Source organism: Polistes dominula, unplaced genomic scaffold, assembly GCF_049000335.1.
Source record: "Polistes dominula isolate Pdom_NZ unplaced genomic scaffold, Pdom_raw_medaka contig_77, whole genome shotgun sequence".
NCBI classification, from domain to species: domain Eukaryota; kingdom Metazoa; phylum Arthropoda; class Insecta; order Hymenoptera; family Vespidae; genus Polistes; species Polistes dominula.
This window is the reverse complement of record NW_028301152.1, coordinates 7,045,630-7,072,201: the sequence shown is the minus strand read 5'-3', so window position 1 is coordinate 7,072,201 and position 26,572 is coordinate 7,045,630. Positions and strand designations below refer to the sequence as shown.

At 27.7% G+C, this 26,572-nt stretch overlaps 7 protein-coding genes across 13 annotated transcripts; 2 read left to right on the top strand and 5 right to left on the bottom strand.

Moving 5' to 3' along the window:
• Positions 1-605: 605 nt before the first annotated feature.
• LOC107068900 (uncharacterized) lies at positions 606-10,672 on the bottom strand. 2 transcript variants are annotated; one of them, XM_089178457.1, is made up of 2 exons: positions 10,398-10,672; positions 606-1,198 (listed from the first exon to the last, which is right to left on the bottom strand). In XM_089178457.1, the coding sequence occupies exons 1-2, from the start codon at positions 10,497-10,499 to the stop codon at positions 731-733; spliced, it is 570 nt and encodes a 189-aa protein (XP_089034583.1). In that variant the 5' UTR covers positions 10,500-10,672; the 3' UTR covers positions 606-730. The 2 variants fall into 2 exon arrangements, with proteins under 2 accessions (XP_089034583.1, XP_089034582.1); XM_089178456.1 differs by lacking the exon at positions 10,398-10,672 and adding an exon at positions 1,695-2,345.
• LOC107068899 (uncharacterized) lies at positions 3,794-5,688 on the bottom strand. Its single transcript, XM_015325732.2, has 2 exons — positions 5,444-5,688; positions 3,794-4,214 (listed from the first exon to the last, which is right to left on the bottom strand). Exons 1-2 carry the CDS (start codon positions 5,549-5,551, stop codon positions 3,894-3,896), a joined length of 429 nt encoding a protein of 142 aa, XP_015181218.1. The 5' UTR covers positions 5,552-5,688; the 3' UTR covers positions 3,794-3,893.
• Positions 10,673-10,799: 127 nt separating the features above from the next.
• On the top strand, positions 10,800-13,493 carry LOC107068898 (putative protein phosphatase 2C T23F11.1). Of its 4 annotated transcripts, XM_015325728.2 has the most exons (6): positions 10,811-10,937; positions 11,136-11,258; positions 11,478-11,706; positions 11,979-12,184; positions 12,271-12,496; positions 12,568-13,493. In XM_015325728.2, exons 3-6 carry the CDS (start codon positions 11,520-11,522, stop codon positions 12,894-12,896), a joined length of 948 nt encoding a protein of 315 aa, XP_015181214.1. In that variant the 5' UTR covers positions 10,811-10,937; positions 11,136-11,258; positions 11,478-11,519; the 3' UTR covers positions 12,897-13,493. The 4 variants fall into 4 exon arrangements, with proteins under 4 accessions (XP_015181217.1, XP_015181214.1, XP_015181215.1 ...); XM_015325731.2 differs by lacking the exon at positions 11,136-11,258 and having other exon boundaries at positions 10,800-10,937; XM_015325729.2 differs by lacking the exon at positions 10,811-10,937 and having other exon boundaries at positions 10,968-11,258.
• Positions 13,418-16,317, bottom strand: ArfGAP3 (ADP-ribosylation factor GTPase activating protein 3). 2 transcript variants are annotated; one of them, XM_015325734.2, is made up of 8 exons: positions 16,146-16,317; positions 15,631-15,822; positions 15,400-15,531; positions 15,275-15,307; positions 14,605-14,904; positions 14,240-14,514; positions 13,778-14,147; positions 13,418-13,699 (listed from the first exon to the last, which is right to left on the bottom strand). In XM_015325734.2, exons 1-8 carry the CDS (start codon positions 16,218-16,220, stop codon positions 13,442-13,444), a joined length of 1,635 nt encoding a protein of 544 aa, XP_015181220.2. In that variant the 5' UTR covers positions 16,221-16,317; the 3' UTR covers positions 13,418-13,441. The 2 variants fall into 2 exon arrangements, with proteins under 2 accessions (XP_015181220.2, XP_015181221.2); XM_015325735.2 differs by lacking the exon at positions 15,275-15,307.
• On the bottom strand, positions 16,283-18,875 carry LOC107068902 (uncharacterized). Of its 2 annotated transcripts, none has more exons than XM_015325737.2 (8): positions 18,736-18,875; positions 18,056-18,240; positions 17,911-17,974; positions 17,725-17,834; positions 17,436-17,652; positions 17,234-17,367; positions 16,743-16,907; positions 16,283-16,647 (listed from the first exon to the last, which is right to left on the bottom strand). In XM_015325737.2, exons 2-8 carry the CDS (start codon positions 18,235-18,237, stop codon positions 16,500-16,502), a joined length of 1,020 nt encoding a protein of 339 aa, XP_015181223.2. In that variant the 5' UTR covers positions 18,238-18,240; positions 18,736-18,875; the 3' UTR covers positions 16,283-16,499. The 2 variants fall into 2 exon arrangements, with proteins under 2 accessions (XP_015181223.2, XP_015181222.2); XM_015325736.2 differs by lacking the exon at positions 18,736-18,875 and adding an exon at positions 18,572-18,712.
• On the top strand, positions 18,876-20,554 carry LOC107068904 (MIT domain-containing protein 1-like). The gene is made up of 5 exons (XM_015325738.2): positions 18,876-19,012; positions 19,105-19,272; positions 19,550-19,788; positions 20,078-20,277; positions 20,391-20,554. The coding sequence occupies exons 2-5, from the start codon at positions 19,152-19,154 to the stop codon at positions 20,545-20,547; spliced, it is 717 nt and encodes a 238-aa protein (XP_015181224.1). The 5' UTR covers positions 18,876-19,012; positions 19,105-19,151; the 3' UTR covers positions 20,548-20,554.
• Positions 20,555-20,909: 355 nt separating this feature from the next.
• insc (INSC spindle orientation adaptor protein) lies at positions 20,910-26,534 on the bottom strand. The gene is made up of 5 exons (XM_015325739.2): positions 25,392-26,534; positions 24,969-25,292; positions 22,684-23,061; positions 22,390-22,597; positions 20,910-22,305 (listed from the first exon to the last, which is right to left on the bottom strand). The coding sequence occupies exons 1-5, from the start codon at positions 25,712-25,714 to the stop codon at positions 21,340-21,342; spliced, it is 2,199 nt and encodes a 732-aa protein (XP_015181225.1). The 5' UTR covers positions 25,715-26,534; the 3' UTR covers positions 20,910-21,339.
• Positions 26,535-26,572: the final 38 nt, after the last annotated feature.

The window sequence follows — 26,572 nt, the reverse complement described above, 5'->3', positions numbered from 1 at the left end:
TGTTCAATCTTTGGTTGGAAGCCATTTATTATAATATAAAATTTATCAACCGGTAAAGTATTATATTTTGTATTGGCTCAACTAAATGTTTTATTTCTTATTTTATTTTAACCCTTTTTCTTCCTCATTATTGCTCATCACAATCGCCAGAGTATTCCATGTTGAAGAAATATGCGCACAACGTAAAAATGTAGTTTAGAAAACAAAGTTATATAAAAATATATAATATTTCAATTGTATATAAATAAATAATTACGAATAAATCGGTTCATATTAGAAATATTATATATAGGTTTCTAATTAAAATAGTTGTTTTAATTAAATTTACTATTTTTAAATTAATCTTTAACTTTAGTATCGTATAATTGTAATTACGCTAATTATACAGTATTCTGGATATTATTTATGTCATAAAATCGCATGATTAAGATGAGCAGATTACGAGGCGTATATATATAAGGATCGAGCAGTGTATAAAATACTTACCATAAGAGATAAAGCAAGACTTAGGTAGGAAAACAATATTAGAATAGATCTCAACAAAGAGATCTTCCACAGACAGAAACATTGACGGGATTTGCTATTTACAGCAATGAGCTTTCAACTTTGTAGGGACTAACACCGTTTAATAATAATGTTTAAAATGATAATAACAAAAGTTTTATGAAAAGCATGCTTTTATAAATATTTAATCAAAAACATAAATGTTTAAATATTATACTGTATATTTTTATTTAGTGGATAATTTAATCATTTCTTGAACCCATTCATCAGTCATATAATTCTTTACTGAATCCTTTTGAATACCTTCTTTTTCCTTTTCTTTTTCTTTTTCTTTTTCTTTTTCTTGTTCATCTATTTCATTGAGATATTCTTCTATATCAAGGTGTACAATCTGTCCAATTAATTTATGTATTTCACTTACTAATTTTTCTTTATATATTTCTGAATTCATGCAGGTCAGTGTCATGGATACGTATTTGCCAAAATGTCGAAAATAATCCTCCTTTGGTGGATTCAAATATGGCATGAGTTTATAAAATTCATCTGTAAAATAAGTATCATCTCCCTGTTTCTTTTTATATAAATCATTCGCCGATGCAAGGATAAATGCTTCATCTTCTAAATTGGGGGGAAATTTCTTTTTCTTTTCTTGTCCTTTTTCTTCATCTTCCTTCTTATTCTTCATAGCTTTTTCCTGAAAAACAATAATACATTATTTTTATTTTTTTAATTAACAGAATTACGCATGTTGCTACAAAAAATATCTTTATCTATATTAATGTTCAAATATAATTCTTTAAATATCTTGAAACAAAAAAATATATGATTTAAACTACTTTCATAATTATGGGCACATGTATTTGCAAAACCTGTTGATCTATTAATATACATAGGTGATTGTTACACGACTTATCATACCAAAAAGAAGTATTACAAATTAAATGTTAAATAAAATTCATATAAATAATAGACCGTTATAAAACAACTTATTTACATTGTTTTATTCCACATTAATTCTGAAATAATAACCGTTGACGTAAGATAAATTTTAAGAAAAATTGCTGGCCAACAAAGTGTTGATAAACAATGACTTTTGATAAGAATATAATGTTATAATTTTATAATAATATAAGAGTAATAAAAACGAACTATTATTTGCTCTAATAATCTATGATTTTGATGCCACATACCTTAAAAAAATAGTTATCGATTTTGTGTATAATATAAAATCCTATGACAGTAGAAAATAAATAGAATACAATTTGCACGATTAATTTGTTCATTTCAACACATTCCATCTTCTAAAATAAATATGGTCAGATAAAAATTAACAATTAATTACGAATTCAATGAAACTAGAATAAATTACTTAATATTTAAATATATATATATATATATATATATATTGCTGCTTTTCTAATATATTAATTCACTACAATCTTAGACGTTATACATAAATTAAATGACAGTATTTATACGTATTTACTAATGAGTATTTCTTATTTAGAATGTATGACATTCAAAACACTGTTAGACAAACCCCTCGTGAAACAGTAAATACGTTGAGTTTTATATGTTCCCATATTGTATGAAATAATTTTATATGAAAAATTGTCTTATATTGCATGATCTATTTAATTTTAATATTTTTTGTAGCACAAATGCTTTTTTATTTGTTTATAAGGGGGGAGGAGGATTCCTTTTATTTGAAAAGCTATCTCATTCAATTTATAAAAACTAAATGTGATGAATTTATGCTCATATAAGGTAATAACTTTAGAAGCTTTGACAATTGTAACATAATACTTTACATTTTCAACTTTTCCTTCCATGAGGCAGTTTTATGTTAAATGCATATTTACACATTTTACTATTAGAATATTATTTTACATAGCTTGGCATCGAATATGTTACTTTTACTATTGCTATATATCTTCTATGTTTGTAATATAACTATATACTCGTATATACTCACACTAGGATGGTTAGCTGTTTATGTTGTTCTAAAAATATAGAATACTCAAAAAAAGAAATGAAACGAAGCAAGTGAACTTCGAAAAAACTATGAAAAATAAAATAAAATAAAATAAAATAAATGCAAAGACTTGAAACTATATAACTATATATTATAACTATATAAACTAGAAAGCTTTATAAAACAGGTAATAAAAGATATTATTTAGGTATTATGAATCATTTGCATGAGTTCATTCGAAAATAAAACGTTTTGATTTATGATAAAATAATTCATGGTTTCTATAATGCACCATCGCAGTAAAATAATTATTTATCAATTTATTGTTTAATATTAAACAAAAACAAACCATTCTACAAGTATAATATTCGCCACATATTCAACCGTATGAAACTAGGTGATTTAATCCTGGATTAAAGGCACCAATTTGATTGTTTCAAAGACAGAAGGAACGTTGAAATTAATTTACTGTAATTACGAACCATTATTTTGAATGAAAAGGAATAAATTTCAATAAATAAATTACGTTTTGTTTTATTTTAATTATTATATAATATAGGAGATCATATTATTTCTTTTTCGGTTCCTTATCTGATTACTTTTTGTCCAAAAAACATATTTTTTAAACGATGCTTTTTTATATTTCATGTTTTATGTTCTTATTTATTTTTTATTTGTAAGAACAATTATGTATATATGTATATGTTTATAAAAACTTTATTAAAATTGAAAAGAAAAATAAATTTAAAACGATAAATACACATTTTCTTAAAAAATTGTTGGTTCTTCGGTTTCTATCTGAGTAGGTTCTTTGGTTTTTCATTTCAAAAAGAAAATTAATAGATAGAATAAAACAATAACTATAAATGACGATAAGGAATCACATTCAATGAATATTAATCTTAATAATATATAAAAATGAAACATTAGTTTATTAATAAGATTCTATATTATTACTGGATTTGTCTGATAGTTCGTGCTACCTTACCAAAAAAAAATATATTTATTCACATAATGTAATTTAAGCTTTTTATTTAAAAATAAATTATTTATATATATAAATTTTTTTTTTAATAAATATAAAATTAAAATATACATCGATCTAATACATTTGTAAACTGAAATGAACTTTTCGAATAATTCAATATTTTTACGAAAAATTTTTCAAAAATTAATCGTAAAAAAGTTATTATTGGTCTAAACAATATCAAAGATTAGAACTCAAAAATTATTAATTCAATTTGTTATTACACATTGTTTTTTACCTTTAGTATCATATTTTTTGTATAAAAAGGCACATTTTTAAGTATTACCTTTTATTTTCATTTTTTTTTTTTTTTGAATATTCTACTATTTCTAAATTTTTGTTTAAATTTGAATTCATTTAATTAAATAATTACTTGACAACGTAGTTTTAAGCCTGTACTTTGTCAGCATCACCATCTATTAAATTATGTATTTCATCTTCTGCAATTCGTAGGATTATTTTTCTTATCTCGTTCTTTAATTTTTCTTTATTTTCTTCTGATTTTAAACATTTTAATTCCAATGTTATATATTGACCAAATTGTTCAAACTCATTTGGAAAACTTTGATCGAATTCAGGAAGTAGTTTATAAAAATCGTCTTTAAAATAATAATCTGGCTTTCTAGTTCTCTTTAGTTGCATTAGTTCTTTTATTTTCTCTAGATCTTTAGTATACGAACTAGAAATTCGCTCACTTTCAGTTAATCTCTGAAAACAATAATATATATATATAGCTCTTTTTTATTTTATTATATTTATATTTTGTTACATTTAAATATACATACTAATCATAAACGTATAAAAGCATTCAACAGAACTCTTCATAGACAAAAGATAACAAATTATCAAACTTATATCAGGAATTTAAATGAAATGTTTTTAAAAACTACATCACAAACTATTACAAATACAAATAAAATACAACACATCAGCTTCTAAAATGAAATCGAACTAAAATTTGTATAATATAATAAATTCATGTTATATTCATTTAAAATTCAGGGAAATAACTATGTTACATAGATAAGAATCTATATCAAATGGCTCAAATAATGGCAATTGATAATATTTTTAAATTTTATCAACAAGAAACCTAAGAACAAGGGAAAAATATAATATACGATACATGTTTGAAATATTCATTTCCAATCATAATCACTAGACCTTAGTGATTAAAATTGAAAATTCATGATATAAATAAGATAGGAAAATTTGAAAAACTTTCATTTTATTCATAGTTGATTTTGCAGATAAAAATGTAAATCGTATGATTGCTGTTATCATACTTTCGAAATTATTTAGGTGGTAAGAATTAATAAATGTATATAACAGTCAACATTGGCCTTGAAGTAACCGTTAGCTTTTTCAAACCTTGACGTGATTTGTTTTGTTTTTATCTTTGTAGTGTTTGGAATAATTTCGTAATGATCGTAGAAATTTCTAATACCATGGAAGCTACGATTCAACAGATTTCAAATTTGTAAACGAAGGGTTTTCAACTTTAAAAATTCAAATTTAATATCTAAATGAAACAAACATAGAATTCTATCCTATTAATTTTAGAAGTATATTTCATTGATAAGGAAGTGTGGTAAATGTAATAAGACCTAATCGAAGAGAAATGATCCTATGTGAAATAATAAGTAAAATATTTTATATTATTACTATTTATGCTAAGTTTGGTTTTTAAAAGTTTAGATCAATATTGAAATTTGAACAAATTGAACGTTATTCCAACTTGGTAAAAAATTTCAATTTTATTATCAAATCTTATATTGTTTGCATCGTTACATTACAGGGAATTGTAAATAAGTCCATCACCCAAATTGTCTGTTTCTTAAACCAAGTAACACATGTAGACATATTCTTAATAAGAATATCAACATCAAAACGAACTATTACAACTTTGAATTATGTATAATTTCTGTGCCACTCACCTTAAAAATTTGACTATAGCCTCTTTTTATCAAATAACTAACTACGATACAGGGCAAGAAATATTGTGTATACTGTGCTAATATTTCCATTATTTGAACACTTTTCATGTTTTAACGTTGATATGATTATATAAAAATCTACAGTCAATTATAAATTTAATAACGTAGTATTCAATTAGAAGAAGAGATCTGATATTTAAATATTTCTTGTTGTTAGTTCCAATAATACCTTTAGACTACATAAGTGTATCACTATTCTAGAAATTCCATCTACATGAGATAACTTTATATTCGTATTTACCACAACGAGTCTTTCTTATTTACAATGTATGACATTCAACATAGTTAAATACTAGAACTTCGCATAAGGCAAATAATATGTTGAGTGTTGTATGTTTTCTGAGGTATAAGAAATTATTTTACTTACATAAATTAAAACGATTTTCGAATTTTAATGAATTTTCTTTTACAAAGAGAAAATATTACTCTTCAAGTGACCCTTAACTGCTTCAAACCTTAATGTGATTTATTTTGTTTTCATTATTACAGTATTATAAATTGTATGGTAATGATCGTAGTCTTCTTATACATTAGAAATAAAAATTAAATAAATTTTATATATTCTTAAAAGAAAATGTTTTTCAACTACGAGTCAAATTTAATATTGAAATAAAGCAAACTTTTAGTAAAAGCAATGAAAACTTTTAACATACGAAAGGTAAACCATTTGATTAAGATAAATGATAAATTTTAATAGTAAGGCTTATTAGATATTAAGCAACACACATAATTCTGTATTTTATACTACAAATTATTTATTAATTACGTTGTTATATAAATAGCTGAATAATACTAAATCTCAATAATAAATGAACAAAAATATAGAATATTATACAAAAACTATACAGAATATTTCAAATAAATTTAGAACATGTCTTGTTCTAAAATAAAAGATTTCTAAATATTATTTGAATATTAAATGAAATTTTCCGAATACTATTATACCAAGCAATGTGATAGTAATAATGAATAATTGTATTTGTGTTATATAGGTAAATTTTTTCAAGAAATTGTATATATTTTGGAAAATTATTTGAATGATTAATTGCTAAAAACATTAACCTGCCCAAAAAAAAATTAAAAAAAAACAGAAACATTAAGCCATAAACTTGCCTTTTTTGTCCGAATACTTTTAGAAGTCACTGTACTTTATAAACAGGAAATAAAGCAGGATAATAATAGTAATACCTGATAAATTATGATTCTATGTGAAATAATAAGAAAAATTATTATTATTATTATTATTATTATTATTATTATTATTATTATTATTATTATTATTATTATTTAGCATTAGGAACTCGAAAGTTCTTTAGCAAATACCAAATCCCACCACAATCTTCTCGTCCTTGAGCTCGACCCCTCCATTCGCGGTCTTCGTAACCGCGTATTTCATTAAAAGATCCCTTCTAATATTGTCCCCCTCCCCCATCTATGTCTAGGTCTACCTAGTGGTCTTTTTACATTCGGTATACCAACCAGTATTTTATGGGCCGTTCGATCCTCCATCATGCGCGTCTCGTGATCTGCCCATCTTTAATCATTAATATGAATAAATGTGCTTCAAAATTGTTAATATTAAACTTTTGGAACGTGATAAATCTTCCCTAAATTCATACTAATGATTTAAAAACGCTGATATATTTTATTTTATGACAAATTATGTTGATATTATCCAGGAATCTATAATTTTGGTACCATTCGTATAAAATACCAAAACAAAAGTCGCCAAAGGTTTATAACGTTTTAAGACATCATTTTTTTGGTATGTATATTGTATATTTTATATGGCAGCATATTTATTAATTTGTAAATATTTGTACAAAAAACCAAATACACTTACAACCAACTAAAATTGATCCTTAGTTTCTTTTTTCCTTCTTCATATCGAAGAAGTGTTTTTGTACGTTTCGAAGCCAGATAAGAAAGAGAAGAAAGGTGCCGACAGCAGTTATTGTGATTTATACAGGATGTTAACTTTTTTGATAGATAAATTATAATGTTATATAGGAACTTTTAAAATAAATAAGAAACAGAATAGGACAGTCAATTTTAGAAAAACTAGGACAGCTACATTCTTTGTTAACAACAAATTCTGAATAAGAAATGTATGTATAAAAAAACCATGAATGTGTAAATTATTGAAAAGTTGATGATAGCAAATAAACATAACATCAAAAGACGTTGTTAGCAAACAAAAGATTAAGAGTACAGTACTGATATACCAAGTCTTATACCAATCAGAAGGGAACATCCCATAATGTCTCCTTATAAATTGGACTTTGGAGGGAGTAAAGACGATGATGATCCAGCGTTATCTGTTGGTGGTAGATGGTAGATGATATTAACGATATCAGTGTTACAACTGTATATTTTCATTTAAAAATAAATATTTATTGATTTATACTGTTTCATAATTGTCATTAAGACATACAAATTGAGTGTTAAAAAATTGATCATTTTATTATTGAAATTGATTATGATTTTCAACCATGCTATCGATTTTTGCTTGCATGTCCTTTTTTCTTGACCTTTCAATTTATTTATTTCATAATGGCAATTCAACATTGCTCTGTATCTAGTTAAACTATTACAACTATATGGATTAAAGTAACGGTAAAATATTTCATCTCTTAAATTCCTTTTTTCTATTTCATCATCCTTAAAATATATTTTCTTTGTTTCCGGTATCATTGTTTTCTGAAAATAAAAATATCTTTTTTTATCTTCTTATCATAATAATTTAACACGTTGCCGGACACTTTTAATTTGACGATCGTGCTCAGAAATACAAAGATATTAAGACAGCTATAGCCGTCATTTGCAACAACGTGTTAATATATTTAAATAATCAATAATTCTAAGCTCGGAAAACATTTTTCTGAGCTCTGTATAGACTTCTAGAAGTTCTAAGACTGTAAATTATCTGAATTGCACACACACACACAGGTTGCTTTAAAAAAATATTTTTAATAACTATCTCAGATAAGATCACAAAATATACAGATCAGTTTCTGAAATCAAATTCAATCAACATATATAAAGTATAAGTTTACTATTGCATTTAAGATGGGAAGAGGTCACTGACATAATACTGATAGCTATATTGAACGAAAAAAAACCACTGGGTAGACCGAAACGTAGATGAGAGGACAATATTAGAAAGGATCTTAAAAAAATAGGCTACGATAACCTTGATGGAAGGGTTGCGCTCAAGGACAGGAACACTGGCGGGATTTAGTATTTGCAACAATCAAGTTTCAAATTCCTAACACCAATTAATTATAATAATAATATAAAAAAACCATATTTTTTCATTATTCATTCACATTACGCTACCGCTGGCTCATATTAACAACTGAAATGAACTGGTATATAAGAATATTAGTAAAACTTCTCTCGGAAACGATTGGACATTAACCCAACTCCTAGGGTTCGTATGTATAGTTCTAATGATCCCTACAAATATATTAAATTTCAAAACAATCTAAGAAAATAGTACATGCTTTGTCCTTGTCAAATTACAGAATTAAACATTTCTGTAATAAACAGACCTGTGTGTGCTACTATAATTGTTAACATAGTTATAAACAAAAAATATATGTGAGAGTACATGACGAGTATACAAAAAAAAATTAAAGTATAATAAAACAGTTTCTTTTTCCATAAATCAATGATAATAACAAAATAAAATTTTGTAAGTATCTAATTTCTTTTGATAAATACTAATAAGAATTCATGTTTTCATTTGAAAAAATAAAAGAATCACTAATTAAGTATAAAAAATCAAAATAGCTTATATTTAATTAGTAATTTATTTGATTTGTAAAGCTTAGAAAAATATTCTATGGACGGCATAAAAATAAGAATAGATTTTCCGATTTTCCATTTCTTTCGATGTACTATAAATAGTTGCTCACAAAAAATATTCGGACATTTCAATATGGTGACTTTTTTAGCTTGATACTTTTATATAGACATGTTCTGAAATAAAATTATTTATATATCCGTATAATATACGTCGCAAGTTTTTTCAATAAATTTTATATTTGTTTAAAAAATAACTGAATGATTTATTGCTAAAAACAATAATGTTAATATAATTACTTTATAACCAAAATTAAACCCTCAATGTAACTTTTCTGCCCGAATATTTTTAGAAGTTACTGTTTCTATATAAACAAGATAGAAGACGACATTAATAGTGATATTTGATAAATAATAATTTTGATAAGGGTAATGTATATATTTCGGGCATTATATAGAATGACCATATAAATAGGACAATGTTTATATATATGTCAGCAAATGTTTCACAGATTGCTTCGTCATTCTATTGAATGCCCAAAAGGTTTCATCCATTTTATGGAATATACTTCCGCGTGATGTGTATAGGACGCGTATAGTGATTTCAATCTATTATAAATAAAAAAAAATAATGAAAATTTAAAAATATCCTACTCGATCAGGCTTTATATACAATGCTGACAATAAAACATTGCCGTAATAATTTTACGTGAAATAATAATAAAAATATTTGATATACTCTTTGTTCTTTGTTCATCTAAGGTTTCGTTTTCGGGAGATTTCATCAATATTAAAGTTTGAACAAATAAATATAATTTGAATTTGTATTATTCTGACCGATTGTTTTAATGTAAGAAAACATTAATAAATAAAAACAGTTATATATGATTAGATTTTGTATTTTTAAATTAAATTTGCGTTATTACGTTACAAATATTTCTGTAACATATTCACCATTATTATATTTTTCCCAAAGCAAGCATAATATACACGATAAAAAAATCGTTTAAAAATTTTTCAGTAATTTTATATTGATGAAAACGGACTATACGGTCCCTTATTACACGTAATTTCAAATTCCACTTACCTTTTGAATTGTAGCGTAGAGATCTTTCATCATTAGAAAATTAATAGTAAGTATAAATAATAATATAACCAAAATCAGGGAGTATACATCACCAAATTCCATGTTTAAAATAAAATATGGTCAAACAAAAATTAATAGATTTTTGCTGATTAAAAATATATGCAGAATAAAATTCGAAATTATAAAATATTTAAATATTTTCCGTTACTACTAGTTCGAACGCTACCTTTGAAATATACAAATTCCCTACTATTCAAAGTAATTTCTTACAAGTTAGATGACTCTATATATATTTAGCAGCTCGTCAATTATTCTTACGCCACCTCGCGACAGTCACAAGAAATAGCTGCTAATCTATGACCATGTTAGTAGCGGAGTATTACCACCAGTAGCTAATTTGTCCAGCTCCCTATTAGTCCACACATTCAGTTGGTTCACACCCATTTGTCCATTTGGTCACTTGTAAACTCACTTATTATTTCATTTACATTTATTTTTTCGCTCATGACAGGATCCATTTTTGACAAGTTTAGTTCAAGGGTTAGTATCTTACCAAAAAAAAAAAAATCTTTTAGTGTAAAAATTTGGATATGAATATAATAAAGATGACAATATTATAGCAGAAAAAAAAACAAAAATGCGTTCAATTAATAAAACAAACAAAAATTTTGTTAATTTTATCATATCAGAAAAAACATACTAAAAGAGAAAATAATAGTAATATAATAATATTTTTAGCTCTACATAAATACTTTCCTGCTCAACATCAAGATCAGAAAGATATTTTAATGTTGGCATCATAACAATATTTTTTAGAACTCAGTCTAAAGATAACATTTAAAACAATACACATGAAAAAGGGTAAAAATTTATGAAACTAATTTCTTATATGTAAATATATCAGGAAAGTATTGTAATTTTAATTGTGTTATTAATGCTACATTGTGCATATGATATTATTTCAGTATGACAATTATATGTTATATATTCAGTCTGACAATTCTACTTAATGAATTATGCATTGTTATTACTATTTAATTATTTTAAATAATTATCAAAAGTATTATATCATTTTTATAGATATGATCTCAATACAATAACAGTGCTGAATTAAAAAATACAATGGGTCAAACTTTATGCGAACCAGTGACAACTAAAAAATCAGCATGTTGTCGAAATTACAATTACTATGTGGGTAGTTCTTGTATGCAAGGATGGCGAATAAAAATGGAAGATTGTCATGTGCATATCCTCTCTCTACCAGATGACCCAGGCACTGCTTTTTTTGCAGTATACGATGGTCATGGAGGTAATAATATTGTTCTATTTTACTTAAGTGACATACAATAAATAAAAGTATAGATTTAGGTAAGGTAATTAACCCTTAACGTTCCGACGGTAATTTGTGGTTATCTACCAGCAACTTCAACTTGTTCTACAATTGAAATAAAGCTCCGTACATCGGTGGTGCCTGGGAGGCACACTTGGAGCGTTAAGGGTTAATATATTCAATTTAAATTTAATTTTAATATTTGTAGAATGATATGAAAAGTTATTTGCATTCAAAGTTAAAACTAATAGGTGCAGCGATAGCTCAAGATGCTGGAAAGTACCTTCATCGATACATCGCTAAACGAAGTGAGTATAAGGCAGGAAATATTGTCCAGGCTATAGAACGAGGTTTCTTGGAATTGGATAAAGAAATGCAAAATGATGCAATACTTAGAGAAGAACAATCAGGAACTACTGTTATTGCACTGCTCATCAAAGATAATATTTTGTATAGTGTAAGTTATTATAGTTTATGAACTATTTGCAATATATATTTATCTAGTTTTTTAATTCACACATAAATATTTTGTATTGTGTTTAGGCTAATGCAGGCGACAGTAGAGCAGTAGCAAGCATTAACGGGAATGCAGTTCCACTTAGTCGAGATCATAAACCTACATTGAAAGACGAACGTGAAAGAATTGAGGCTGCAGGTGGTTGGGTCGAATTCAATCGTGTTAATGGTCACCTTGCTTTATCCCGTGCTCTTGGAGACTTCATGTTTAAACGTAACAGTTACTTGTCACCACAAAAACAGATTGTAACAGGTAAGAATTATTATAAATAATTGTAATAATACAAATAGGACATATTTAAATGCATAAAATATGTTCTCTAGCTTTTCCTGAAGTCCAACAATTTCCTATAACAGAAGATTGGGAATTTGTTGTCTTAGCATGTGATGGAATTTGGGATGTAATGACGAGCGAGGAAGTAGTCAATTTTGTAAGGTCTCGCTTAACTTGGCCAAAAGTTGTAGGAAATGAAAGGGAAAGAGTTATGGATCCTGAAGAAATATGCGAAGAATTAATGAATTACTGTCTTGCACCAGATGCTTTAATGGGTACTGGATGCGACAATATGACAGTTGTATTAGTGTGCTTTCTTCACGGGAAACCATATGAACATCTTGTTTCACGCTGTCAAAAATCTAGTACAAATTCTTAGTCATTTACAGATTGGTATATTGATATTTCTTCCTTTTCTTTATCTTTCTCACTGTAACAATTGTTATTTTTTTGAACTATCGTCACTATCATCATTATCTTATGACGCAATTTCTTTATATCAAAACTTAAGTGTTTATTAAGGAAGTATTGATGTTACGAAGTGGGGATGAAAAAACGAAAAGGTTGAATTTTTAAGTATAAGCATCTTTCTTTTTTTTTTTTTTTTGTGAAAAATTTAGAGGCCTCTGTTGTAGATATATTAATAGATCTATTTAAATAACTATAAAATTTACTAATTGCTTTTATAAAAACATTATCTCTGATTTTAATGTAAATTTTAACGTCTTGAAATTATGCTTTTTCCATGTGTAATCATATGAATTCCATTATGTACACAATTATGGATTCTTCAAGCCACACTTTTGGAAAATGCCGCACAGCAGCTCAATTATAAGCTTTTATTTACAATCTGAAGAATGGACGAGAAATATTCTAATATAATTTGAATAACAATCACAATAAAAGATTGTAAGATTTTTATATTTAAAGTCCATAACGGTCTTGTATAGAAGAAACTGCTGCATTTGCAAGAGAACTAAGTCTTCCTGCAACTTTATTTACACCTTGACGTACACTTTCGCGTACATCGTCCAAATCAACTACACCAGCACGTCCTCCGCTAAAGCGAGCTGATAAAGAAGCAGCAGAAGAAGTCGGTGAAGAATCTCCTGTGCCAAAATAATCTGCCGATGATATACTGGATGAGCCTTCAAAGCGACGAAGGTTACTTTTACGTTCCCACTATGAAACAATAAAAATAACAGATAAAATATATAATAGAGTCAAATTTTTATCATAATAACGTTTATTTTTACTTACTGAGTCATCATAATTACTGTCTTGAAAATATTGATCAGAACTAATAGCTTTAGCGCTACCAAATTTCTTTTGAGCTTCTCCTTCATCTGATGTTTTATTGTCACTTTTACTATTATTTTGACGACTCACAGGTGGTTGTCGTTTTGGTGGTTCCGGTTCTGCAATAACAACTACTTCTTCGCTTTTAATTTTGTTACTATTGTTATTAGGATATGGAATCGATAAAGCTGTATAAAATTCATCCAAACTCATAAATAAATCACCAATAACATCAGTATTTTTTGATCTAGGTTCAGCAGCTGTAATATTTTTGGATGAAGATTCTTGAGTTATTGTCTTCATATCACCTAAAGCCGAATGACTTGCACCACTAAAAAAAAAAGTAATCATTTATATTAGTGTAGTAGTATCTTTAAAAATTCCAAATAATTTCATATTATTATAATAAGTTGATAAAAATACCTGCGTGCGTTGAATCCTATTCCAAGACGTTCTGCCTGACCAGCCTTTGATGGATTTAATTGTTTCGTTCGTTCTTCCACTTTCTTAGCTTGTTGACTTAAATTTTGCTCATAACGATAAGCAAATCGTGTCGCAATTTCATCTCGTTTTTCCTTTGTTCCTTCATTTTCTACCGTCTCATTTACTTCGTTTCCTACTTCTACGACACTTTTTTCTAATTCATCAAAATTAGTTTTGACTCGTTGTGCTCCTAATCCACCAGCTTTTTTTCCAAACTACGTACAAATAATATAAAATGATCATTTATATCTAAAATTAAGTTTGAACTGTAATATATCACATTTAAGTAATATACTAGTGCTTACACCTGGTCGTTTAGATTGAACTTTCCTAACACCAATAGTAGACTTTCTTTCAGATTGTGCAGATGAAGCAGACTCTGATAGTCTTACGGATGGCCCTACAGTATTAAGAACAATCTCCGAAGATGCACTTGTTTCATCTTTCTTTACATTTTCTTTGTTTACTGCAGAATTAGATACAATTTTTTCTTCTGTTGTAATGTTAGGTTCATCAGAATTTAGATCAAAATTTTCATGTTCTTGGAAGAAATCCACTTCTTTGGATTCTTCTGTGTCCGGTTCCATATTTTCCTCTAAGTGCAACTGCACATAAAATTATTATTATAAAACATACTGGTGTAATCGTAATTATTTTAAACACTCAACCTCATACAGGAACATATAATGCAAGCTCGTCTTAAACTACTGCAATAAGCATATGTTTTGGTCACAAACATATGATATGAATTTACATATATTTTAATGTGAAATGAATAAACATTTATATAAAATGTAACATCTCAAATGCATGAATGAATCAATAATTTAAATGTTGTTGAGAGATGTATATAAAATTAGACAATATCTTTTTTGTAAGCAATCTTTTTTCATATTTTCTTTTTTTTCAGAACAGTGTTAAGCAAAGATTAGTAAAATGAAAATAGTGCTTTGTGAAAATGTTTTCACAGCTCACCATTGTTTTATTTTGTGTTGGAGGAAGAAAAACCTACAATTTGTATATTTTCATTTATAACTATTTCACTGGATGGTGGTACCATATGTCAATTACTAACAAGTTAAAAAAATTAAAATTCTTACTTTTGTTCCATGACGTCGCATTGCAAGTGCAGATGCCAGTGCTAATTTGTCTTTATATTGCATTGCAACACGAGAATTATACTTCTGTTGGGCATCCGTTGTAATACAATTATGTTCAGCAAAATACTTTCTCTGTGAAACATAGGAAAGAAGCATATGATTAACAAAAATACAATTTTATGACAGATACAAAATAAAAGTAAATCAAAATAGTAAGAGAAAGGTACTAACAGCATTAGCATTTCCACCTAATTGCATATTCCTTAATTGTAACCAAGTCCAATTTGTATCAAGCTGAGTTGAACGTACAAATGTCAAATGTACTCCTAAATTCCGATGAACAGCAGAGCAATCGATGCAAAGGAAAACTCCATAAGTCACACTGGACCATGCTGGATTCTTTGCATTGCAATCGAAACATGTCTATAACGATTAATTATTGCCATTTAAACGTTTATTTAAAAATAATTTATAAAATTATTAAACAAAAGAATAATTTTCATTAAACACAATACAAAAAAATTAGTTTATTAATGTTAATATTCTTCTTCTTATTATTATTTTAAATTTATAATTTCGATAATTACTATAATCATCAAATAAGAAAGTGAATATTCAGAAATAATAACAGGTTGGGGACATAAATAAAACGTGTAGTGATTTAAATAGATTTAATTATTTGAAAAACTACACATTGCTATATATTTCTTTTCTTAAATACAATTGAAAAAGAATATTAATCAAACCTTATTAGCTGGAATTGCACGTAATCTTTTAAAAATGTCTTCAATATCGCTCCTACTTGGACCAAATTCTGCCATTTTTTGACGTGTTGTCAATGACGTTGCAAAGAGTTGTGGGGGAACGATGAAAACGGTCAGTGTCTTTTTGGCGCTGTTATCGCTTTATTTTAAATTATATATTTACACCGTATATATATCATATAATTTTATATATATATGTATGTATAATTTGAATTTATAATATTTACATATACAATTCTAATATAAATATACAAATATAAATAAATAAAAAAAAATAATAAAACATCAATATTTACATTTCTATGTTATTAATAAATATTAAGTTAATCGTTATTTTTAAAAAAGTTGAATAGCAAATCGTAAATAAACGATTTCTTTATCTTCAACTTTATTATTTTTTTTCTCAGCAGATACATCTGATCTTCCTACATTTGGTGAATCGCTTACATTAACTTCTTCTTCCTCTATTTCCAAACTGTTCAGTCTATGTATTCAAATAAGAAAATACATTGTATATTATCTAATTAAACAGTGTATTTCTCTTATTGTATACACAATATTTAAAAAAGAATAGCTTACTCATCTTGTTCTAGACTGTAAAGCATTTGAAAACCGGCATCAAGACTAGGGGGAAATCCCATATCTGGATCTAATAGTTGAAGAGTTGGTACTTCACGATAAACATTACCAAATTCATCTAATTCATCTAATTGCAATTTACTAGCTGCTTCATCCAAAACTATTCTATAAGTTAAAGCCAAAATAATAGTATTGAAATTATGATTCAATTTATTATTTGAGCCGTTCACAGGCCGAAGATTAACTCCACTTTTTTAGAATTTTGTAAAATTTTATTACCAAAACACTTGATTATTACAAATATAAATTTTCTTAATAATTATGCTTAACATCACTAAATGACAAGGATTTTTATGACCAATTAAAAATAACTAATATAATAATGAACTTCATCAATTTTCTCTCCTTTTTATTTTGTCGAGTTAATTGATTTGGCAAATGAGTGGCTCATCTATAGTTCACAAAATTACTCGATATAAAATTTAATTTACCTTTGTTTTTCCATCATTATTTCAACCTGTGTTTTCATATTTTCTTCAAATCTTAAAATATATTCCTGATAATAATCATGTATAGCTGTTATTCCACCTATTCCTGTTTCTAACAAGACTCTTTCCATGGCATCCTGAAATAAAATATATGTATAAAATATAAAATTATTATATTCTCTTAAATTGATTATAATTATTTTACTGGGAATCCATGATCTTCTTGTTCAACAGCTTCTTTCAATAGAAGAGTCATTCTTCTCAAAAAATGATCAGCAATGTCAGTAAGCATCTCTACTGCTAGATCCGATGAGAATTCAAAACCAATATGAGCTAACAATACGATAACTGCATGTCTCAACAAGTTATGCGCTGTTTTTGGTGTTAAATGGTGAACAGTAGAAGAATTCTTGAATGTATCTCTAAAAATATAATTTCAACATATAACTCAAATGTGATAAATTAATATTATTACTTAACAATTATATACATACGTTTCAACATCTGCAGGTAAGAATCGAAAAAGATTAGATGGTACTTTAGATTCTTCTTGAGAATCTTCTCCATCGATCACTGATAAATTTTCTAATACTGTTCCTTCATCCTATTTAAAAATAAATTATATAATTTAAATCACACCGCTATGAAATATTGATTATTTAAATAGTTTGGTTACTTACCATCAATCTTAATTGTTGATGAAAGTTTATTGTATTTAATACATGAAGATTTCCTATAGGAAGTCTAAACAGATGATTGTTTGATATTATTATATAATATTAAAATTATACTTTACATCTTAGTATTATTTCAATATATTCTTACGGTATATATTCTGGTTGACGATCAATCTGATAATCACAATCAGTATTATTTGCTTCATCCATAACTTGTCTCCAAACATTTTCTATAATGTCTGGTGTAATTACTTCTTGTTTCCAAGTTTCTTTAGGAGGCAATTCACCCCACAAAACTGGACTTCCATGAGCTTTGCTAGATTTCATCATTTCCTAACAAAAATATTTTCATTAATATACATTATTATAACATATATATATATATATATATATATATATATATATATATATATATATATATATATATAAATTTGTATACTGTACAATACTTGTGCAATTGTACAAATACAATAGTATACTATACTTGTACTGTATACAGATACACAGTATATATATAATAAAATTAAAAAATATACATAATAATAATATATACAAAAATTAATGGACATTTTACAAATGTATTATCATCATACAAATAAATTATGGACATTTTAATTTTTTGTAATATTTTTTATAATGAAACAAAGAACAATGAATAACGTACCATATAAAAAACTATATTCGAAATAAGAATAATAACAATATAGTATTGATTCACTCTATATTAAAATATCCCGCGTAAAGTGCTGAAACTTCAGATAATGCAAACTACAATGTTATTGCATTAACCTAGCAGAAAATATGCACGTAAAAAAAAGTATTATTTACAAAATACTTCAGCTTTATCTTGCACCGTAATGATAACTTTTCCTTCTCGTGATAATATTTCCAATGCAATGCAAAAACAACACTTAACCGTATGCGTTACTTTATACGATTCGAGACGTAATTGTGAATTGTAATAGGTTATAAAATCCATGCGACGCGTTTTGTTCGTATTTTATTGTTTGTTCTGAAGGTATTACTTAAAAAATAAATATCGATTTTCTCGATTATCGATATCGCTTGACAATTATAATAATAATGCATATGGATAAAAATAAAGGTAAGCAAGTAATTGTTTAGAGAAAAAATAGCAAATATATATATAAATTATTACGTATACTGCATTATAACATTTTATATTTATATTTCAAGGATTATAATATTAAACAAGTAAAGGAATTATATGGTTAATAGAAATAATGGAAACTGCAGCAGCTTCAATTTTGAAACGAGCAGTGGAGAAAGATAAAGAGGAACAATATACAATGTCCCTTGTATTATATCAAGAAGGTGTACAAATACTTCTAGATACTATAAAAGGTTTGGACTATAATATAACAATTTCATACATATACAGGGTAATAAAAAGAAAAAGTACAATATTTTAAGAGGTTACAGTACTTATCAAGAGGAGTAAATTAACTTTAATTGTCTATGGGTATTCAATATTGTAAGGAAGTTTCTTAGCAATGTATTGAATGTTGACCTTAAAATATTGGGCCCTTTTTTTACCATCCTGTATATATAAATATTTTAAATATATTTTTTATCATGCGTATTAAATTCTTGTAATTAAGAAATTAGTAATAAAATGTAGAGACACAGGACCCAGTTAAAAACAAACATTTTACTCTTATGGCATCGAAATACTTGGATAGAGCGGAGAAGGTAAAGCAATTAGTTGAACAGAAGAAAACACTAGGTACATACAGGGAATTAATAAAGATTAAGGATGGTGCAACCGGTTATGGATATAATAGTCTTTTTGGTAGATTTTTGGATGCTATGGTTACATTCATTCAGATAGAAGATCCATATATAAGAACGTTTCATCAGGTATATTAATGTTTAATATTTAACTTTTTAACCTGCACACATTGAAGTTAATTAAAGTAAACGAAAGTGGCTAAAATGTGTACACTCAAATTAACTCTGACAACATTATATTTCATATTGTCATAATGTACATGCTCAAATAAATTTAAGTAATAAACATTAATTTCAAGTAAATCATTATATAGAAAAAGAATTATTATTTTAGTATATTAAGGATATTATATTTATATAATATAAGAAACATATATATATATATATATATATATATTACTGATTACTTTGTTTACAGTGTCAAAATCTAGTAAGAATGTGTGAGTTGGCAGTTCAAAAATGTCATTCTTTATCAAAAATATCTCTCATTACTACATCTGATCCAGATGATTCTAAAAATCAATCTAAAAGGCTTGAAGAAACGAAGCAGAGCCTACAATCTCATCTTGTATCATTTGAAATTACGTATTCTGATACATTACATGATAGACAAATTATGTAAGATACTTACTTATTTTAATTTGATTAAATATTTGGTAGAATGTATATAATATATCTAATATATATATATATATATATATATATATATATATTCACATATTTTTTTACAGACTTAGCAATGGATGGATAATAAAGATAGGACGTGGTTTAGATTATTTTAAAGCACCTGCTGGAAAGTTTGCTTTGGGTTCTTGTGATCTTGAATTAAGATCATGTCAGGAAACTACAGTAGATATTTTTCATAGTAGTCAATTAAATGCAAAGTAATTATGAAGTAAGGTATGAACATTGCAGACTGAAAAATTGTTTTCTTTTCAAACCAGTATTAATGTTTAGATCAGAAGAAATGATAGAATCTTTTTCTTTTCTTTCTAAGAAATGGTGACAAACTTTGACTAATAGATTTTTATTCTTAAACAAAAAAGTTTTTCTTTTTAAGAATTTAATTCTATTTATTTACATTTTATAAGGGTTGTTTATATTCTATTATATGAAATTCTTTGGTCGCGAGCGGATCAATGGGGGATGCTTTTTATATTTTTATCAAAATTATAATATATCATTTATTCATTTACATTATAAACAGTTATATTTTATAATAATTATTTAATATTGCGAAGTATATTAAATTTTTATTCGATATGATTTTTTTTTAATTACTATAAATTACATATATATCATTCTTGTTTTGTATATATATATATATATATATATATATATATAAATATGTAAATATATTCATTTTTCTGTTTATAAAACATTTACATTATTTACAAACTTTTTTCAGCCATTTGTGCTTATAATTAAATGTATATTGAAAATTGATTTGTTCATTATCCAAATCGATTAATTCCATAAAATAAAAAATAGAGAAAATTGATAAAGTTAAAAATACTATCGCATAATTTATTATTCAATAGACAACCCCATTTTGTTGTTAAATGGTTTTACAAAGTTAAGCATCAATTAAGTGCTTTGGTATTAAAATTTAAAAAGATCTTAAAAGCGGAGTCAATCGAATTGGCCTGTGAACAGCTTCAATTAATTCAATTAATTCAATTAATTAAAATAATCGTGCGCTCTCGCTACATCTATTTGTTTCACAGCTTTTTTGCATGCTCGTCTTAAAGATTTTGTATACTTTAGAAGTCCAGCTTCTATTTGTTCCTCATCCTCGGTGAGAAGAAAGTTAACGTCATACGTGGGAAGACAATCGGCACCACCAACTGCAACTACTTGTCTCGCTATTTCTGGATCTACGCAAAGTCTTATCAAAGCAGCTGCAGCTGTGGTCTCTAAAGTTTGATATGCAACGTCCAAACCTGGAGGTCTCATTCTAAGGAAACAAACTAATGCAACAGATGCTCGTACTTTAGCCAAATATTCACGAGCTTCTGGTAAACGAGCTAATTCATTAATAAGAGCAGCCACTTGCTGCATCAACCAAACGTTTCCTCCATTTGATTTTTTTACGCTTTTCAATAGTTTCTTAACTGTATCTCGTTTTATTATAATATCAGCGCATTTTCTGGATTTAGATATTTGATTTAGCGCAGCAGCTGTCAACAATAACGTTTGTTCCGAACTAACATTTTCAATAAGATTTCCTAAAGCAATAATTAATGTATCCGCAAATGGTTCAACATGTGGTAAGCCTACAGCATTGGTCCATGGTGCAGTTATTTGTACTATTAAAGCTGTAGCTTCCATTTTATTGATTTCCGAGGACGTTTGACTGGACAAGAGGTCAATCACGATTTCCGGCCCGTCATCTTTAACGAAGTGCTCAATTGCTGTTCTCGAACAGCACACGCTCGAGAGAGCGCGTAGAGACGTAGCTACGTAATCATTTGATTTCCTAATGGCAGAAATAAGATAAGTTAAGAGAGCCCTAATTCCTGAGCATCTCGCGATACTACTGCCCGCTCGAGCTCCAGCTAAACCTAAAGCAGTGAGAGCTGCTAAAGCCCCTCTAGCCACGCTACTGTCTTCCTTCGGTGCTTCTTCCAAACATCTTACTATTTTCTGTAAAAATAATTATCGTTAATAATAAAACGAATAAATGTTTTTGTATAGGTTCTATTTAACAAAAAAAAAAGGATGACAAACCTCAATATAAAAATCTAAACGAGTATTAATGGCACTATCTACATAATCTTTCATGCTTTCTAATTGCATGACAATCCCCTTTAAATTCGTTTGTTGAATTCTTCGAGGTGGCGGTGCTCCTAATTTCGATAAGACTAGAAAAGCGTTATCTTCGATGGCACGTAAAAGCTCCATTTGTGATCTACCATTTTTCGAATGCGATATCTCCCTAAAAATATAGATTGTATCGTGTTAACTTATTTAACGAATTAGTCGAACGTTATTACTTTTAGAAATATTACAAAATATTCTTACTTTAAAATATGCTGATAATGACGTGAAAATTGTTCAGCTCTCACGAGAAGTTTGCTTGCAGCAGCCGTTGCCAAAGAAGATAATATCTTCAAATCTTTCATTTGATCCTCCTCGGATATCAGTTCATTGTGCTTTCGTCGTGGTAAACTCTTACTTTGAAGAGCGATATAACATTCGTTCGACGTTTCTGTTGTCAGGTCATTTAACCAAGTCTTTACTGGCGGTGCAATCTCGCCATCAATGTTCTTACAAATATTGACGAATATATCGTACGAGAAATTTGTTGGAAGTATTTTTGTTACTTTCGTAGAATTTAATGATTCATCTTCTAACGAGCTAGATGAAAGACTAGGCAAACCACTCACCATGATCTTCGTTCTGGAAAAAAAAGAGATCATTCATATTACGAACACGCCTACGTTAATTATTATACTTTTGTTATTTTATCTTGTACAATAGACTCCCGTAAAATGTGAGTTTTTAAAGTACAAGTTTCTGTATACAACGTGCTTATAATTTCCAACTATTTTATTTTTCTATAATACGATTTCTCATTATAACGCGGAATAATATTAAACGCGGGAATCCCCGCATTTAAAAAGTTATCTTTATCACTACCAATTTCTTCTTCATTATATTTTAGTATTATTACAAAATAAGAAGTTTTATTAATATTTATATTTAATATATAATTTTTTATAAATTCATTATAAATTATCTCGAAGGAAATATATATTTCCTAAAACGTGAATTCATAGAACGCTTGACATATTAATCGCGTTATCCGGAAGTTTAATGTATTCTCTTATCTTTTTATTTATATTTCCAAATACTACATTAAATGAAACATAATGAAATATGTTAGAATTTTGAAATCTCATAATATAACAAAACCATTATATTACTTTCGTTCGATAAGATACAGAAATACTTTCGATTTTTTGTCCGTCTTCCGGGATAATGGATCAAAGTAGAGAAGCGATAGTGAATAAAGACTGACTAATCGACCACCTCCGGAACTGGAATTTTCTTCTGAATAGGATGACTAATCTCGTTTCTTATAAAGAGCTATGCAGCTATACGATCACACCTGCACCCGTTCTGTATTCGCATATATTACTTCAAATTCTTTTGAGATACGTTGTCCCTCGAAATGAGATGATCGAAATCAACTTTCTCATTTTTTTCTTTTACTCACATTCATATGTACCGTGACATATTCAATTTATATACGATGTATTATACTAAACATTAAAGCAGTTAAAGTAAATCAAGCTGAAAAGGAAAAAAACAATATGCGTGTCGAACGACGTCATAACATCGTTTTTATCGAAAAAAAGTGACTCAATGTTAATCTCGTAACATCCTACGGATGAACAAATCATTTTTTTCCCCCTCTAAGAAAATTAATCATCATTTACGTTGATATTCTTTCTTGTAGCGAATATATTGGATTACCCGCGCGGAAAGTTTATTTTCTATTATTTTATTATATACAATTTATATTTTTATATGTATATAATTAAATGAATATAGACTTCGTAAGAAATTAAAATTTATATTGATCCTTAGAAAATGTTCCGTTCTTCTTTAGACTGACAGAGTATCTCTGTTATTTGTAACTTCATAGAAGGCAAGACCTTCCGTATTATGAGACAACTTGTGCATATAAAGTATTCCTCGGCTATACCGGAATATTAAACATCAATGTCAGTAGGTGGATTGTTTTTTTTTTACTCGCACCGTACGTGTCTTTTGGTGTATCGAAAGAGATTACGACATGCCTATCAATGCGTTCAAAGATATGATGCGCTACTTTCAATATAGCTTTAGAATCGATAAATGTATATACTTACCCCTAACAAATAATATTTATCTAATAATTTAATTCAGTATATCGCGAAAAGAAGTTATACCACACAAAAGACGTATACACTTGCATTCATACACTCGTGCAATAGTATCTATTTACGAAAGCCATAAGAATAATAAGGTGAAGTTCATTACGCGTCACATTCCTATCGGTTTGGCTCACCATAGGCATATTATCGCAACGATTCACTCTTCTTTCATAAAACCCACACATTCCTTATGTCTTATCGTTAATGAACAAATTTCAACATATCAAATAAATTTATTAATGATTTTTTAATTTTCAAATTTCATAGCATTCATTAAGATCGTAATGCACTTTTATTTCATATAATTTGGTAGATATTAGACTATTTAATATATTTTCTAAATCTCTACCATTTTTTTTGTTAATAAATATTTGAAAAACATACCTTTCGTCTCGTTGAAAATGTCGTATTTTGGAATCTTTTGGAGTCGAAGTACAAGTCGGTCGTGGTATTAAATCCTTTCCGAGCCATAGCGGACTAATTTTATGTCGAATTCTATGATTTCTTTCTTTAGCTTTTTTACGTCGTCGTCTACGTCTCTGAGGACTTTCGTCTTCTATAGTCTGCGAGCAATTAGATCGTTCGGAATCGGAGAAACCAGAATCTAAACTCTTCAAATCCTGACTGAGAGGACTGAGGGATCTGATCTCTGAAACTATGGTGTTTCCTTCGTTTTCTTGTGTACCATTATTAATATCCATTTTTTTTCTACAAATAATATTAAAAATTCTTATTGTATAAAAAGAAATGTCTTTCGTTGTCAGTAGATTTCACAATACATGTATATAATCAATTTTCACGACTTACCCTTGAATTATTGTTGAATTTTCTTTACAGATCGATACATCATTGAAGGTCTTATCTTGTTGCGATTCACTAACTACCGAACAAACGTGTATGACAGTTACATTATCAACATTAGTGAAATGACTTTCGCGTAAACTGGAGGATTGATTTTCTTCTTTTTCTTCTTCATTTTCTGAAGGATAATCTGTATCAATAGGAGGAGGAGGAGGAAATTGAAGTACCTCAACGGGATCTTTTCTACGAATCGTCGAATTTTTCTTTAAATCCTGCGATGACATTTGTTCCCAAAATACTTTGCTTTGATATCTCTTGAAGGTATTCATTTTGTATTCTTTTTTATTTTATTTTTGATTAATTCACTAAATCTTGTCTTATTTTTTAATTTTCTTTTCTCATAACGAAGAAAATACAAAGTTTATATAACGTGTATTGTCGTAGAAAAAAGAACCACACAGAAGAATAAGAAAAGGTATTAATAAATAAGGTATCTTCCTTCTTAGCGCGTGCCAGCAGTGGTCACAGTTCACTATTGGTCTCTTCGTTGGATGCACAAGGGTGGTTTCACGATTCAACAGAGCGGAACAATGGTTCTCCCACGGGTCGCCTGGTCTCAGGACGACACCTGATGGTTTTTTCGTTTGAACCCCTATGAAGAGTACTCCCGTTAACCGTGCATTTTAAGAACAAGACAATCGTTAACACTTTGAAAAATTTATTTTTCGATCTTCTTGTAATGTTTCAAGGTTGTAAAAAGAATCCACATTTCTTTTATTACTTTCTTTTATATTTTTATTTTTTATTTCAAATAAAAATATTTCCGAGCATACTTAAATCAACAGAAGGATAAAATTGAAATGAGGAAAGTCGTCAAGTCTAAGCGATACCGATCACTATGCGTTGATGTGCCGCAAACGACTGACTCCGATCGAGTTGCTTCCGACTTCTCCGCCTAACTCGATACGCCTCCCTTTTTCGTCCTCGCATAAGCCAAGTAGTTTGTGAGACTGGAACTCCTCCCCTTCTCTTTTGTCGCTCTTCTGGGGTGCGCTACCATTCTCTCTAATTCTTTTTTCTACCCCCATCCATGAATGTTCGTTTACTCCCAAGCTGTATGTATTGGTAGCACATTATGACCGTTAAACCATAAATTCTTTTCATTTATCGCATAATCGATATTCATT

Coding starts and splice junctions, on each gene's coding strand:
- LOC107068900 (XM_089178456.1), bottom strand. CDS start 1,802: ATGGAATGTGTTGAAATGAACAAATTAATCGTGCAAATTGTATTCTAT. Junction 1,199..1,694: donor TCGATAACTATTTTTTTAAG/GTATGTGGCATC, acceptor ATTGTTTTTCAG/GAAAAAGCTATGAAGAATAA.
- LOC107068899 (XM_015325732.2), bottom strand. CDS start 5,551: ATGAAAAGTGTTCAAATAATGGAAATATTAGCACAGTATACACAATAT. Junction 4,215..5,443: donor GCTATAGTCAAATTTTTAAG/GTGAGTGGCACA, acceptor TATTGTTTTCAG/AGATTAACTGAAAGTGAGCG.
- LOC107068898 (XM_015325731.2), top strand. CDS start 11,520: ATGGGTCAAACTTTATGCGAACCAGTGACAACTAAAAAATCAGCATGT. Junction 11,707..11,978: donor AGTATACGATGGTCATGGAG/GTAATAATATTG, acceptor TAAAACTAATAG/GTGCAGCGATAGCTCAAGAT. Junction 12,185..12,270: donor AAGATAATATTTTGTATAGT/GTAAGTTATTAT, acceptor TATTGTGTTTAG/GCTAATGCAGGCGACAGTAG.
- ArfGAP3 (XM_015325734.2), bottom strand. CDS start 16,220: ATGGCAGAATTTGGTCCAAGTAGGAGCGATATTGAAGACATTTTTAAA. Junction 15,823..16,145: donor GTGCAATTCCAGCTAATAAG/GTTTGATTAATA, acceptor TAATCGTTATAG/ACATGTTTCGATTGCAATGC. Junction 14,515..14,604: donor TTCAATCTAAACGACCAGGT/GTAAGCACTAGT, acceptor ATTTGTACGTAG/TTTGGAAAAAAAGCTGGTGG.
- LOC107068902 (XM_015325736.2), bottom strand. Junction 17,835..17,910: donor ATCAACAATTAAGATTGATG/GTAAGTAACCAA, acceptor ATTTTTAAATAG/GATGAAGGAACAGTATTAGA. Junction 17,368..17,435: donor AAGAAGATCATGGATTCCCA/GTAAAATAATTA, acceptor ATTTTATTTCAG/GATGCCATGGAAAGAGTCTT.
- LOC107068904 (XM_015325738.2), top strand. CDS start 19,152: ATGGAAACTGCAGCAGCTTCAATTTTGAAACGAGCAGTGGAGAAAGAT. Junction 19,789..20,077: donor ATATAAGAACGTTTCATCAG/GTATATTAATGT, acceptor CTTTGTTTACAG/TGTCAAAATCTAGTAAGAAT. Junction 20,278..20,390: donor TTACATGATAGACAAATTAT/GTAAGATACTTA, acceptor ATTTTTTTACAG/ACTTAGCAATGGATGGATAA.
- insc (XM_015325739.2), bottom strand. CDS start 25,714: ATGAATACCTTCAAGAGATATCAAAGCAAAGTATTTTGGGAACAAATG. Junction 23,062..24,968: donor CATTTTCAACGAGACGAAAG/GTATGTTTTTCA, acceptor TTTTTTTTCCAG/AACGAAGATCATGGTGAGTG. Junction 22,306..22,389: donor GTTTAGATTTTTATATTGAG/GTTTGTCATCCT, acceptor TTATTTTTACAG/AAAATAGTAAGATGTTTGGA.